The sequence below is a fragment of the Podarcis pityusensis genome, assembly GCF_964106645.2.
Source record: "Podarcis pityusensis genome assembly, chromosome: 1".
Taxonomy (NCBI): Eukaryota; Metazoa; Chordata; class Lepidosauria; order Squamata; family Lacertidae; genus Podarcis; species Podarcis pityusensis.
This window is the reverse complement of record NC_138028.1, coordinates 7,446,023-7,460,822: the sequence shown is the minus strand read 5'-3', so window position 1 is coordinate 7,460,822 and position 14,800 is coordinate 7,446,023. Positions and strand designations below refer to the sequence as shown.

The 14,800-nt window shown below is 42.9% G+C and overlaps 1 protein-coding gene across 1 annotated transcript; it reads right to left on the bottom strand.

Annotated features, from left to right (window-relative positions):
- Window positions 1-102: 102 nt before the first annotated feature.
- Window positions 103-13,467, bottom strand: PSMA3 (proteasome 20S subunit alpha 3). The gene is made up of 11 exons (XM_080992781.1): window positions 13,307-13,467; window positions 8,682-8,764; window positions 6,216-6,339; window positions 5,812-5,913; window positions 5,597-5,670; window positions 3,573-3,648; window positions 2,900-2,965; window positions 2,479-2,525; window positions 1,657-1,724; window positions 704-768; window positions 103-275 (listed from the first exon to the last, which is right to left on the bottom strand). Exons 1-11 carry the CDS (start codon window positions 13,325-13,327, stop codon window positions 231-233), a joined length of 771 nt encoding a protein of 256 aa, XP_080848907.1. The 5' UTR covers window positions 13,328-13,467; the 3' UTR covers window positions 103-230.
- Window positions 13,468-14,800: the final 1,333 nt, after the last annotated feature.

The window sequence follows — 14,800 nt, the reverse complement described above, 5'->3', positions numbered from 1 at the left end:
AGGAATATCTTCCTGTTTTCATTACGTTTCTCCATCAAGCCCTTGCTCTCACTGTACAGTTACCCTGTCCTAGCCTTTGGAAAAATAATTGATACTCAAATATAAACAGTAATTGGAATTTTTTTTAGTGCAAGTTGGTCACTCAAAAGTCTTCCAGAACATACATCATGTCAAATACATACACAGGCCTGTGGTACGGATTAAAACATTTGTTTTAAAGTAACAATGTGTTACATATTTTCATCATCTGATTCATCTTCTTCTTTCAGAGATTCCTGTAGAAATTAAGAGAAAAGATCAGGTCCTACTGCTTCCGTGCTAACAGACAGCACCCCACATGTTATACATACACCAGGAATCTAGCTGTGTGCACAATTTGTGGAATTAAAATAGCTGACATTTTATACCTACTTTACATAAAAGTACACAAATTCTACAGCAGCCTGCATCATCACTTCTCCACTTAAAGGTAACTGGTATTTTAAGATTTATGGACCAGATTATCTTTTGTAAACCAAAATTACTTAAGAGGAATTGGAAGAGATGTTTTCCTCCCAGGAATGTAAGCAGAAGGTCCCCATTTCAATCCCTGGCACATCCAGGCAGGGCTGGGACCATTCCCCGCCTGAAATCTGGACAGCTACTGCCAGCTGGAATAGACTACTGAGCAAGATGTACCAATGTATGATGTTCCAGCACTTACCTTAGCGTATTTCTCTGCTTCTTCCTTAATGTCTTTTGGGACAATTTCATGTTTTCCCTTGGTTACTATGAATTAAAGAGGAAATGTTTATTTTATTTTTTTAGAATGCAAACCTATCTTCTAAGTTTGAAGCAAAGGCAACGTCATATACAAATGTGCCACAAACTCATTTTGTGGTACTGTTATCTGAAAAACAGTATGGGCTATAGTCATACAGTAGACTCATTAAAACCAACAGACTTAAGTCACGGCTTCTGATTTCAATGGATCTACTCCTGAGCAGACTTGTTGTATACAGCCATGGTATTTAGATTATGTACCCCCAATACAAGGGCACATGTCTTCAATTTTAAGTCAAGGGTGGGGAACCAGAGACCCGAAAGATGTTGTTGGCCTCCAACCTCCAACAACCCCTGCCAATAGTCACGGATGGTGCGAGTTGGAGGCTGGCAGCATCTGGAGGGACACAGGTTCATTATTTTAACTATGATGTTAAAGGTAAAGGGACCCCTGACCATTAGGTCCAGTCGTGGCCGACTCTGGGGTTGCGGCGCTCATCTCACTCTATGGGCCGAGGGAGCCGGCGTACAGCTTTCGGGTCATGTGGCCAGCATGACTAAGCAGCTTCTGGCGAACCAGAGCAGCGCACAGAAACGCCGTTTACCTTCCCACCGAAGCGGTACCTATTTATCTACTTGCATTTTTACGTGCTTTCGAACTGCTAGGTTGGCAGGAGAAGGGACCGAGCAATGGGAGCTCACCCCGTTGCGGGGATTCGAACCGCCGACCTTCTGATCAGCAAGTCCTAGGCTCTGTGGTTTAACCCACAGTGCCACCCGCATCCCTTAGCTATGCTGTTAATTAAAGATAAATCACAACAAGTTACAAAAATAACTATTTTCGTAAAGCAGCAAACAGTAATGAAGGAAGAGAAGATTTGAACGATACATTACTTTCTCCAACCCAACTGAGTTCAAGTTCAAAAGCTTTGTCTTTTACTTCATCATGGACTATGTAGATTCTAGAAAAAATAAACACAGAAAAAGTAGTTACTCCAAGTATATCTCAAGAAGTATAGTAGGAACCCACTTACAGCTTTGGGAAGGGAGGAACTCAATAGTAAACAGTTTTTACATACATTCAGAAGAGAGCATATACTCAGAAACATGCATGTCACAATTTCAGGACACCTAAAAATCACATGAAAACTGGCTCTTTTGTTACTTACTGGAGATAAAATGCTTCTAAAAGGGTCCTCTTTTAGAATTATTTGACATGATTTAATTGGATGTTAGTGTTTAAAGAAAGCTGTACACAATTGCCTCTTCATACCTCCCTTTGCACAAGCAGTAAAATAAGCCAGGATTCAGCACTTGAAACATAGCTTCCAATGGCTTGTAAACAAGTCAGGATTAGATGGGAGCTTTCAGCAAGGGAGGAGTGAAGCAATAAGCCAGGATTTTGGTTTAACATTACACGTGAAATCAATCACCTATCAAAAGTTGAATCCACCCTCCAAATAGAAAGTTCACTCACACTTTCAACATCTAAATAATTAATCCCTTAGCTATGTAGACTTTCACACAAAGATATGAAATTATGAGTATGAAATGCATAGCCTTAAAGTAGTTTGAAATCAAATAGGGTCATAATATGGATGTAAACAGAAAGTCCATTTTATCTGAACTGCTGGATCCCAGCCCATCATCCAAAGACAAATCAATATAAGAACTGCCCCAGTGAATCAACCCAAACCAACATTGTAAGAAACTTACATTTTTGCAACTTCTTTAACAACATCACGGCAAGTCATATCTTTCATCTGTGGATATACAAATACAGTGAGCATTTTAATCACATACTATTGTGTGTACTGTGTTCTCAAATAAAGCTCACAAACCCAATGCACTATAGTTAAGTGTGAAATAAATTCTACCTAGATTCTCAGGAAGCTCATTTCTGCACCAATCTAATTCCTGAAGAACTGAGATTATATCTACACACATCCTTTGTTATTCACAAAGCTCTTGGAAGGTCAAGTTTGAACTGGTGGCAGCAGTCCAGTATTTTACTGAGAAGGCAACACTTCTAGATACCTGGATTAATAAGCCAAAAGAATTCCTGCCCTGTGGAAAAATTGTTTCAGAGACACCTGGGATGTTTGTTTAGAAGCTAAGTCATAAGGCAATGCCTTACCTGGAGCTTTTCAATCTCTGTCTTTGCAGCTTGTCTTGCTTTTCCAATGGCACATCCCCAATAACCCTGTAAATGCAACAGGAACAACTTTAAACCAAACAATATCTGTAATTATTGCAAACGTTTTACATAGTGTTGGAATGTCACAAACAAATGCATGCATGTGCCTTATCAAACAGCAGTGCAGTCCTAACCTTAATTCAGACGAAGTTCATACTGTGTCAGTCCCATTCCAGAGACCTGCACAAGTACAGTGGTACCTCTAGATACGAACGGGATCCGTTCCGGAGCCCCGTTCGCATCTAGAAGCAAACGTAACTAGCGACAGCACGTCTGCGCACGTGCACGTCGCTTTTTGCCGCTTCTGTACATGACGTCATTTTGAGCGTCTGCGCATGTGGCGAAACCCGGAAGTAATGCGCTCCATTACTTCCCGGTTGCCGTGGAGCGCAACTTAAATGCACTCAACTCGAAGCGTATTCAACCCGAGGTATGACTGTATACTGAACATCTGGTGATCTTCTGGACTAGGGATCAGTAAGCAGCCCAATACCAACCGCCAGCTGCTCCCTGCTGCCCCAATCACTTTAAACTAAAGGACTTCAGTGGATGAGCAAGAGTCTCAGAACTGCCTATCTACTAACTGTTCCCCACCTATGAAGATTTAACTCACGTATGAAACGCCTGATGGGTCTATCATGTATAGCTGAGCGCCTTCATCATCACCATCATAGGAACCCAACATGAAGCTGGAAATGTGAAAGATTTTGTTGAAGAAGAACTGCCAGACAGAGAATAAATGACAAAAGGTCTGCAATCCTACAAACACTTAATGGGAAGTACCACTGAGCTCAATGAGGCCTACTTCCAAGTAAGCAATTTGGGGAAGTTTCACTGAAATCAGCTGCACAACTGGGAAACTTCTGTCCTTGCCACCCTATTTTGTAATGTACCATTGGGTTCATATTTAACTACTATAACTTGCCTACCATAGGCATCACCTTGCCAAATGGTAAATATAGTTCTGCCACACTTCCCTTCACTCAGATAACACTTACTGGAAAAGCTCTGTTTGTAGCAAATATCTTCCCAAATTATTACATGTGGACTATGTCAAGCTGAGAATGGTTGCTTAAGAACATGGGATGTTCTTAAGGTATGTTTTGCTGACCCATGGATACTTGTTAAGATTCCCAAAATTTTTTAGCTTCTAGCATACCCAGAAAATTAATAGAAAGATTAAGATGTCCAATATTTGTTATTCCAAATCAGAAATTATAAGGGCAATCCTTTTTATTCAGCTAATTTAAATAACGTAGGAATATACTTCTAGGTCACATACTGCGGAGAGAATAATAATAATAATAATAATAATAATTTTTTATTTATACCCCACCCTCCCCAGCCAAGACCGGGCTCAGGGCAGCTAACAACCAATAATAAAAACAAGTTGATTAAAATACAATTTAAAAAGATTAAAATACAACATTAAAACATTAGAATGCAGCCTCTTCATAGAAGGAGAAAGGAAAAAGAAAGGGGGGGGGGGGGAATCAAACTGATTCTAAGCCGAAGGCCAGGTGGAACAACTCTGTCTTACAGGCCCTGCGGAAAGAAATCAGATCCTGCAGGGCCCTGGTCTCATGAGACAGAGCGTTCCACCAGGCCGGAGCCAGTGTTGAGAAGGCCCTGGCTCTGGTTGAGGCTAATCTAACTTCCTTAGGGCCTGGGACCTCTAGAATAGGATTTAACCTATTCTTACTAGTGAACTGTGGGTATATTGGGTTGGACGTGGATCCAGAATTGCATGGAGTGGAACTCTGCTAACTGAATGCTCCCTTGGGCAGAGGAAAGACAGGCATTTTCTGACAATTCCCCTCACCATGCAGTCCCTCAATGCCTCCAAAAGTCTGCTCTGGAAGGTTGGCAAGCCCTCAAAAATAATGTGAGAGAAGAAACTGGGCAGTAATCATTTTTAAAGCCTTAAAAAAAAAAAACTGCTCTTCAGCCAAAAGAGACTTTCAGAGAAGCTTCAAAAGAGTCATCCAAAAAAATATCTCCATCCAGGAGGAGTTTCAGTTGGATCCAATGCACACAAACAGAAAGAGTGGAACAGCAGGTCTGGATCCAAGCCACTGAATATTCTTAGTAATGCTGATAGGAAAGAATTTAGATAAAACACACCGCGACACATTTTGAATATAATCCAACAGAACCCAGAGGACGCACCTTTTTGAAAGCAGAACTTAATTATTTTCCCTTGAGGAAGGACTCTGTCAAAACATGCCTGCCTAAACTCTCCATCTAGCACCAGGTTGTGTTTTTCCTGCCTCCCTCCTTGCCCCTCCCCTTTTGGCTGATGTCTTCCTTTTCTTTTTCACTCCTAAGCAGTCTTGGTGGATTTTTTAAGAGGCTGTGTTAAGTAAGCAATCCAGATTTCCAAGTTCAAGCAGCAAGAGTGCATTCCTTAGATCTGGAGATCTTGCCTTCTGAAACTTGCAAGAATCCAGCAGAGCATCTTCACTTGATTATTATCCTTGTTTGTGCATTTAGCACTCAAGAGATAAAGGCTTTTAAATTGTGTTTTACAAATGTATTTTTCTCATATACAAACACACATTTTAAGTAACTATCTGGTCTGAACTCTGGTTGGCAAGTGTGTTGTGAATTGCAGTATAAATGAATAAAAGCTCTTACCTGCAACCAAAAGGTCTGACAGCACTGTACAGAGTATAGGCGTGGACATACATAGCCACTCTGTCTGCAAGATGCTGTTGGGGAGGAGGGAAGAAAGAAGAATGGTAAGAGCACGGGAAATATTTTTAAATAAGTTTCCTGCAAAGCATCTGAAGCATGCTGTGCTTTTGATAAGTTGCATACGGATAGAAGCAAAAAGAAACAAAGCCCCTTACTTTCAATGGAATATTATAGCCATAGTTGGATCTGAAGTTAGAAGCTTCTTCCCTTGCTATGTCAGCCAAAGAACGGGCATCAGCCAGGAGTCCTGCAACTGCCTGAAATAAACATCAGCCATCTTACAACAAAAATCAAAACAGAAATTTGAGTCAACATACCACACTCCCCGTGTATCTCTCTGGCATTATCCTTTACAACAGACACATGATTGCCAGGCACATGTTTCCAGAACTCGTCAAACTAGCATTTCCACCCTTGCAAGTTGACGCCTCCAGCTTTCCTTCCTGGTTACAAGCTAAAAGTTACCAGTGGCGTATCCAAGAGGCCATTTGACAGGGGGATAAGCCTCAGCACATGCTAAACGGCAATGAATGCTCTACGATACTGAGGACCAACTCACCATTCCAACATGTCGATCGACATTAAAGAGGCGTTTATTGGATCCTTCTTCGTACAGTTTGGACAGAACTAATTTTTCGACTCCAAAGACTACACCATCTTTACACCGTATCCCAATTGCTGTACTGAAAAAAAAGTTACGATACAGTAATCAGTTAAAAGTATTTCTTGCTAGGATTTTTCAGTTGAATTTTCAATCAGAAGGTGCTCTAGGAAAAACAGGTTAACAATTCTTTTTAAAACATCAATTAAAAACCAACCTAATTAATTTAAAAAACAAACAACATGACTAATCTACAATAAACGGTATCTGCAACTGATGAAAACTAGGCCATTTCAGGAAAGGCCTGCACACGACGCTTATAAGAGAACCACAAGGTATATTATATGGCTTTGGAACTAAAATATTACAGTTTTAGTATTTAATCAAATTTTCATCTTTTTAGGACAGTACTGGATCAAGATAAAAAGCTACTACAGTGGTACCTCTGGTTATGTACTTAATTCGTTCTGGAGCTCTGTTCTTAACCTGAAACTGTTCTTAACTTGAAGCACCACTTTAGCTAATGGGGCCTACCGCTGCTGCCACACCGCCGCTGCGCGATTTCTGTTCTCATCCTGAAGCAAAGTTCTTAACCCGAGGTACTATTTCTGGGTTAGCAGAGTCTGTAACCTGAAGCGTCTGTAACCTGAAGCGTCTGTAACCCGAGGTACCACTGTACTATCAAATATAGTCGAGAAAACATACACATGTACTGTGGGAGGAATTCAACATCAAGCTAAGGCAATTAGAGTTCTGCTAGGTCACACACGTTGACTTTCCAGTCAGAACACCCAACCCTCTCATTACCCCCCCCCCCACTGTTCTGGGGGTTCAAACAACTCCCACAGAGCTAATAGGGTGGGGGCACAAGCAGAGGAAAGAGGGAAAGCCTGGTTAAACAAGTTGAAGTCCTGGAGCAGGGCTTCCACTGATGGGACACATTACTTGAATCCTATCCATTTTGACAGAACTTCAACTTAGTACTGTATAGCACTAACATTTTGAACCACCAATGCAGCCTGTGTTAGCTTGCCTACTATGTGCAACCTCACTGCACTGTTTTAAAAAAGCTTCCTCCTTATGGCATGAATATAGCCTGAATGAAACAATACATTTCAAAGACATTGATTTTCTAAGAAAATCATATGTGTATACACTGATTTCAACAATATCCAAACTTTTTAAAGCTAAAGTTTTACGCCATCATGCAACTTTTAAAAAAATCATCGAACCAAATGAATTTTATAGCTGTCAGCTGCAGTCCTAGGCACACTTCCATGTGAGTAAGTATCTCTGAGGAAACATGCACAGACTGGGCTTTAGATGAAAGTAGATTTGACTGAAATTAGTTTGACTAGCTGCTATCACATCATGTATCTGCCAAGGTGGAACAATGAAAAAGCAGCAGTCCTGTTCCCACAGAGGTTCAGAGCAAAACATTGGTTGATTTTAATGAAAACAGAGGCTTCACATTGTGACTTACCTCTGAGTAAAAATGCATGATGGCAGGCTGTAAGGCTAAAACCCAACTTCACTTAATGATGTCACTTCCAAATGGGACTTACTCCCAAGTAAGCAAGGTACAAGAATGAGTTCACAGAATTCAAGAGGTCAGAACACATACAAATAAAAGCAGGTAAAGGTAGGTAAAGAACCACTGGATGGTGTAGTCCAGTTAAAGGTGACTATGGGGGACACAGGTGGCGCTGTGGTCAAAACCACTGAGCCTCTTGGGCAAATAAAAGGACCTGCAGTTCTGTGGAGAAACCCATACTTTGCATGCAGAACTAGGTAGCAGCATGTAATAGAAATATGTTTGTCTGACGCTATACAACCAGGAGTGGGGAAGTGTACATGGCTAGTGGGCTGGATCTTTCAGTACTGCACGCCCCGTAAATCAACTTTGACCTATCAATCACATGTCAGAGTAATGTCACGATGACAACGTCAGAGGTGCTCAGTGTAACTGCCAATCAGCTGCTGCAGCAAGCCCTTCTGAAGTTCATTTGTGGGTGCAGTTAAGGTTCAAAATGTGTTGCGAACAAAGCAGGGCTTGCACAAATAGCACTCATTTTCAGCCAATTATTGCCTTGGATCTGTGCTCTTACCTGTTTATACCCATCATACATGATAGCAGAGGGTCACCATTTGTGGACGATTGTCTCAGCGACCACATGCCAGGCCTAATTAGGCCTGTGAGCTGGAAACCTCCCAACCCACTAAAGGGAATCCACTGCCAGTCAAAGGAGGCTATACTGGGGTATATTGTCTAGTGGTATGATGCAGTATAAAGCAATTTCATTTGTAAATTCTACTGTTTAGTCTCTGCAAAAATGTTCTTTTTAACATTAAGTTTTATATCAGGGTTTTGGTCATTTAAAAAAAGGGTTTTTAAAATAAATAAATAACAGGTCTTACTCTTACCTGCTATTCTCCACAGCTTTCATAGCATATTCTACTTGAAACACTCTGCCATCTGGAGAAAATGTAGATGCCGACAAGTCATACTGCAAAAGAGAAGCATACATTTGTAGCTTTTTTTCAAAGAACAGCAAGTGGCAGTGGAACTGGGATTCCTTAGTCAATTTCACTGCATACCCACTGTATGCTGTATAAATAAGGTTTGTTGCTCTCCTACTATAAAAACAATCTCTAAATTTGCACATTTCTCAAACTATAAATATTTGTTTTATTTACCGTATTTTTTGCTCTATAAGACTCATTTTTTCCCTCCTAAAAAGTAAGGGGAAATGTGTGTGCGTCTTATGGAGGGAATGCAGGCTGCACAGCTATCCCAGAGGCCAGAAGAGCAAGAGTGATTGTTGCTTTCACTGCGTAGCAATCCCTTTTGCTGTTCTGGCTTCTGAGATTCAGAATATATTTTTTCTTGTTTTCCTCCTCCAAAAACTAGGTGCGTCTTGCGGTCTGGTGTGTCTTATAGAGCGAAAAATACGGTAATTTAAACAACATATATACTGCTTAACTACAATAGATAGACTACAGAATAAAAATCAGTTAAAACTATGTATTTTATGATTTACACATGAAACAAATGCAATAATAGAAGAAATCATTCTGCCCAATAATTTAAAATCTGGGGGCAACGGCCTATAGAAAGCCAACTTCTAATTCCAAGCACATTTACTGAGCACTGAGTCCCACACAGTTCAAAATTAGGGTTGCAGCCTTAGAGAACTAAGCTCCTATGTAGCTAACAATTGCTGGGTCTGACCATCAGTTTAACATTTGTAGGCTCTCTACAAATGTTGGAAAGAGAAAGAAAAAGATGTTTGAAATATATGCATACTGAACCAAATAAATATTCATGTTTGACATAAAAATAGAACGTATGTTTTGTGTAACTAATTTTTTGTTGTAACTCTCACATAAATTAAGAGCAAGCAATAATTATTAAGTGCACTTACCGTGCACTATTTTCTGAATCTGCAAAGCATTTTATATATGGGGGGGGGGGACATACCCTTAGAAGTGGCACAATATATAATTCAAGCAATTCATTACATACCGTATTTTTCGCCCCATAGGACGCACCTAGTTTTTTGGGGGGGAAATAAAGGGGGGGGAATCATTTCCCCCCCAGGCGCGGGGCTGGGGAGGGGGATGCCCGAGCTTCCCCCGACCCCAGCACAGTCTGCTATCCGCAAGCCTAGGGAGCCCGGCGGGAAGTCGCGCCGGTCTCCCCAGGCTTGCGGATACCTGTCTCCCGAAGCTGTGGGGCTGGCGGTGCGGAGAAGCGCGCTTCTCCCCAGCGCCAGCCTCCAAACCAGGTCGGGGAACAGCGGGATGGCGGCGCTGCGCCTCCCCGCTGTCCCCCGAGCTTGTGGGGCTGCCCGATATCTGCACAAAGCCCGGGGTGCGCTGCGCAGCGCTCCCCGGGCTTCGGGCTGCAATCCGCAAGCCTTCGGAGCGTGGTGGGCACTCCCACCGCGCTCCGAAGGCTTGCGGATAGCTTCCTGAAGCCTGGAGAGCGAGAGGGTCGGTGCGCACCGACCCCTCTCGCTCTCCAGGCTTCAGCGAAAGCCTGCATTCGCCCCATAGGACGCACACACACTTCCCCTTCATTTTTGGAGGGGAAAAAGTGCGTCCTATAGGGCGAAAAATACGGTACTTTGTATATTTAGGAAATATCTGAAAATGCCAATTCAAAAAAATGATTTAAGTTGTGTCTTCTCATGTTGTCATTTATAAACTACGTTGATTTTATTAAAACAATCCACACTGTACTATTACCAATAGCCTTCCAGTACAGCCAGGGAAGCACAACAAGCTGCTCTACATTAACATCTAGTCACATTGGACAGTTTGCATCACCTCATGCTTCAAGAACCCCATCACCACAAAAGTGAGTTCCTGAAGCAGAGTGAAAACTTGCAGTGCAATAACACTGGTCTGCATCTGACATTACAGGGAAGAAAAACAGGCAGTATGGGGCTGCTGTTTTCTGCTGCAGCCCAAGGCCTAATTTCAGTCTTAAGAGAATCACTGAGGCAAATACCTCAGTTGTCATCTTAGACACTTCACAGTATAGTACAGAAATCAGGCATTTGTTTGAAGGGTGTTTATTCCTCCTTTGTTTGAGACCTATCAATTATTGGGTGACAAAATAAATATATTGTCTGTTCACCCGTCTTCAGCAAGCATCATAGCAGACCACCAACATTTTACCAACCAGCCTATGCTATAGTTTATGCCACAATGCATACAAACACAGGGTTTTCAGGTGAGTAAGGCTGCCTCCTGGGTTTTGGTATTTGGAAATAAATGCATTTTGTTTTAATTAATTATATTTATAATATGCATGTATTGTTGCCTTTGTGAGCTCCATTCTCTTTTTCTTCTGCGGAGCTAATTTGGTTCTTGGTACCAGGTGTAGAAACTTCACAGTGACTTGGACGAGTCAACAGCTACCTCTCCTGGCCAACCAAGAACTGCAGTGACTTTCTTTTGTTTCAACTTTTCATCTTAAAAGACCATTTCGCACATTATACAATGGAAAATCCAGGTCATTATTTCAGGTGTTGGGTGTGGATGTTAATTCATATTTTTCTTAAGCCCATAGGCCTCTGGCTGGCCCAGCCTAAAAGCTAATGTACAAGCTTCTAAGAAAGAATTGCAGTGCTAAACATTGAAGTTTGCAGCAGCAGACAAAGTCTGTTCTAATGAAAGCTTGCTTAAAGTTTGAGACAGTGGCAGAGTTTGCACATCACACCATGGTCCTCATGACTTTATAGCTCAATGGGGTGGGGAGGCCAAACAAATCTTAGTGCCAGAGCGCATGTGCCAGTACCTTCCCACTGCAGCAGTACTTATTTATCTACTTGCACAGGTATGCTTTCGAACTGCTAGGTTGGCATGAGCTGGGGCAGAGCAAAGGAGCTCACCAAGAAGCTCAATGGTTTAGACTACAGCGCCACCCACTGCCTCCAAGCAACCCATGTGTAGACCACCCCACAGTTTGGTACGTTTCCACCCACTTCAAGAAAGCCAGATCCTTAATGATCCTTTAACGTTATATAAAATACAAAAATATACTTAACAGGTTAGCCATCTACTTTCCTATTCTTAAAACAATTCCGGGTAAGGGTTGTGTCGGCACTGATCAGCACCAAAGGCAACCCCTGCTTTTGGCCAGGATAGACTGCAGTCCAGGACCCTTGATTAGGAACTCTGCCAAAGTGACCAATCCCAGGTGTTATAGCTGATGTTGCCATTTGCAACCTGCATTTTCTGCAGGGATCAGTTGTACTTTGAGGTGCCCAATTGGAACTTAAAAGGCACCCGGCTTGCCAGGAAACAATCAAATGAGCACTTTAAGGCTCCTGGTTGATGTCAGACAGTCCCCCTCCCTGTTGAACTTCCCAAATACTTAAATTTTAAAAAAAAAATCCAGGGAAGTTTTACCTGACTTCTGATTTTTATGTTCATCGAGGGTTTTTTTGGTACACCGTTTAGAGACATTTGTGATTAAGCGGTTTATAAATTGATGATGACAATAGTAATTTTAATTACTCCACACAAGGTCTTGTGCATACAAGTTTGATTATATTTCTGCGCCTCTTTCCGAAGACATGAATCCCAAAGCGGCTTACAAAGAAACAACAACATAACAAAACATCACAAGAACAGCATAAATCATAATCAACGAAACATCAATAAAACAATTACAATCTATAAAACACTTAGCAAAGCAGCAACTAAGAAATAGGCTAAACATCTCAATTATAGCGTTAAGCCCTATGATATAAACATTTATAATCCATAAAACGATATGACATTTTGTATGGAGCAGGTTGGCGTTTGGTGGGGGGGGGGATGGACTTAGCGGGCCAAATTAGACCCTTGCCAGGGGAACACTGGCCCACAAACCAGAGAGTCTCCCTGCCGCTAATTTAAAGCATGCGTAGGCAAACTAAGGCCTGGGGGCCAGATCCAGCCCAATCGCCTGCTCAATCCGGCCTGCGGTCCAGGAATCAGTGTTTTTTACTTGAGTAGAATGTGTCCTTTTATTTAAAATGCATCTCTGGGTTATTTGTGGGTCCTGCCTGGTGTTTTCACATGAGTAGAATGTGTGCTTTTATTTAAAATGCATCTCTGGGGTATAGGAATTCATTCTTTTTTTCCAAAATACAGTCTGGCCCTCCACAGGGTCTGAGGGACAGTGGACAGGCCCCCTGTTGAAAAAGTTTGCTGACCCTTGATTTAAAGGATGCACATCTTTTAATCAAGTTCCATGTTTCCCCTCCTCTCCCAGCTTCTCCCCCAAAGGCCTTTTGCTTTCGGTTTCCCCAAAGTGACTCAGCAGCAGTAGCACAGTGTCTCCCACCCCGCGCGCGCGTGTGACGTCACACGCCTTTCCTCACAGACCCCCTTCCGCGATAGAGTCCGCTGAGGGGAAAGAAGGCCGCCCTTTCTTCCTGCCTCGCCCGCATTCCGAGCCCCCCGAGCCCCTCAGGGGCTTCGCCCAGAGACAGCGCTCCCCCGCCGCCGCCGCCTGCTGCTGCTTCCCTTTCCCCTCAGGGGACACTCACCCCGGTGCCGATGGAACTCATGGCGGCGGAGAGCCGAAAGCCGAAACAACCGTTTCCTCCGCCTCCTCGCCAGCCGGCCTGCTTGCCTTTCCCCTTCGCCTCCCCAGACCCCCTCAGGCAGCCACCCGCTCGCGCTTCTCACCCACCGCTCAACAACGCGCCCGCCCGTTGGACGGGCACTCCGCGCTCCTGGCCAATGGCCTTTCACGCTGGTCTTTTGCGGCCGGAGGGCGGAGCCACGGACGCCTTGCGTGCGCGCTCGTGGAGAGACCGCCGAGTCACTGCAGGAAAGGGCGGGGCGAGCACGCTCGTCAGAAGCGGGGGAGAAACAGATGGAGCACGCACGCGTAGCTCAAGTAGACCAACAAACCTTCTGGGAAGCAGTTTTACGTAGTGCCCGGCTAGCTCAGTCGGTAGAGCATGGGACTCTTAATCCCAGGGTCGTGGGTTCGAGCCCCACGTTGGGCGCAGTTGGTTTTTTCCTTTTCCGGTGGTTTGTTAGTTTATCTACAAAATAAATGCATGCAAAATAAAACCCCTACAGCAAAACGAATCGCTTATTCTCTCAAGAGTTAAAAGAAGAGTCAACTCTCTCTCTCTCTCTCTCTCTCTCTCTCTCTCACACACACACACACACACACACACACACAGAGTACTCCCTGGGGACTGCATCTATTCGTTTCTACAGCTGGGATTCATCCATCCAAGGGTGTGTTGTAAATGTACTCAGCTCATTATACCCCGAAACCGATTGCAGAGCACCTTAATCAGTTAACGAGTTATTTCTGCACAATTTTTCAGTTTAGCCTAAAGAACGAGGGAAAGCATGCTTCGTTTTTAAATGACAGGCATTGCAATAGGTGTCCCCCCCAAGAGAGCTGTTCTTGCTACTGAGAATCTCTCTGACAAAACAGAACTTGACGTCTACTCCTACTCCCAGGTAAACCTACATAAAAGAGAAGCACATGGGGTGAAAGAGATTAAGTAAAATGTGCTTTGAATCAATAACGATTTGAATTTATAGGAATTCATAGGGGAGACGGGAAAAGTAACACATATACTTCATTCACACCAAACTGTGCTATAAAGGATGGGTACTGTTCTTCAATATATCCCATTATTTGTATAATCAATGCAACCACACCAAATGGCATAAATGCTGTGTTTCTTTTAGCCCAGGCTTCCTCAAACTCGGACCTCCTGATGTTTTGAGACTACAATTCCCATCATCCCTGACCACTGGTCCTGCTAGCTAGGGATCATGGGAGTTATAGGCCAAAAACATCTGGCGGGCCAAGTTTGAGGAAGCCTGTTTTAGCCTCTTGCTACTTGTATTTTTTGTGTCAGTTTCCCCAATAATGCAGTTTGCCAAATTCACAGGGTGAAAAAAGGTTCCCCACCCCGGTTTAACATATTTTTGTGGCTGTTTTCCATAGCTCAGAGCATATTGTGAAAATGAAATTAATGTAATACCCATTGAAACACAAACAAAAA

What these genes read in the sequence shown, in the direction of transcription:
- PSMA3 (XM_080992781.1), bottom strand. Translation starts at nt 13,327, where the DNA reads ATGAGTTCCATCGGCACCGGG. An exon ending in GCTATAATATTCCATTGAAA is followed by an intron (nt 5,671 to 5,811) that starts GTAAGGGGCTTT and finishes CCTCCCCAACAG; the next exon opens with CATCTTGCAGACAGAGTGGC. An exon ending in CAGAGATTGAAAAGCTCCAG is followed by an intron (nt 2,526 to 2,899) that starts GTAAGGCATTGC and finishes GTATATCCACAG; the next exon opens with ATGAAAGATATGACTTGCCG.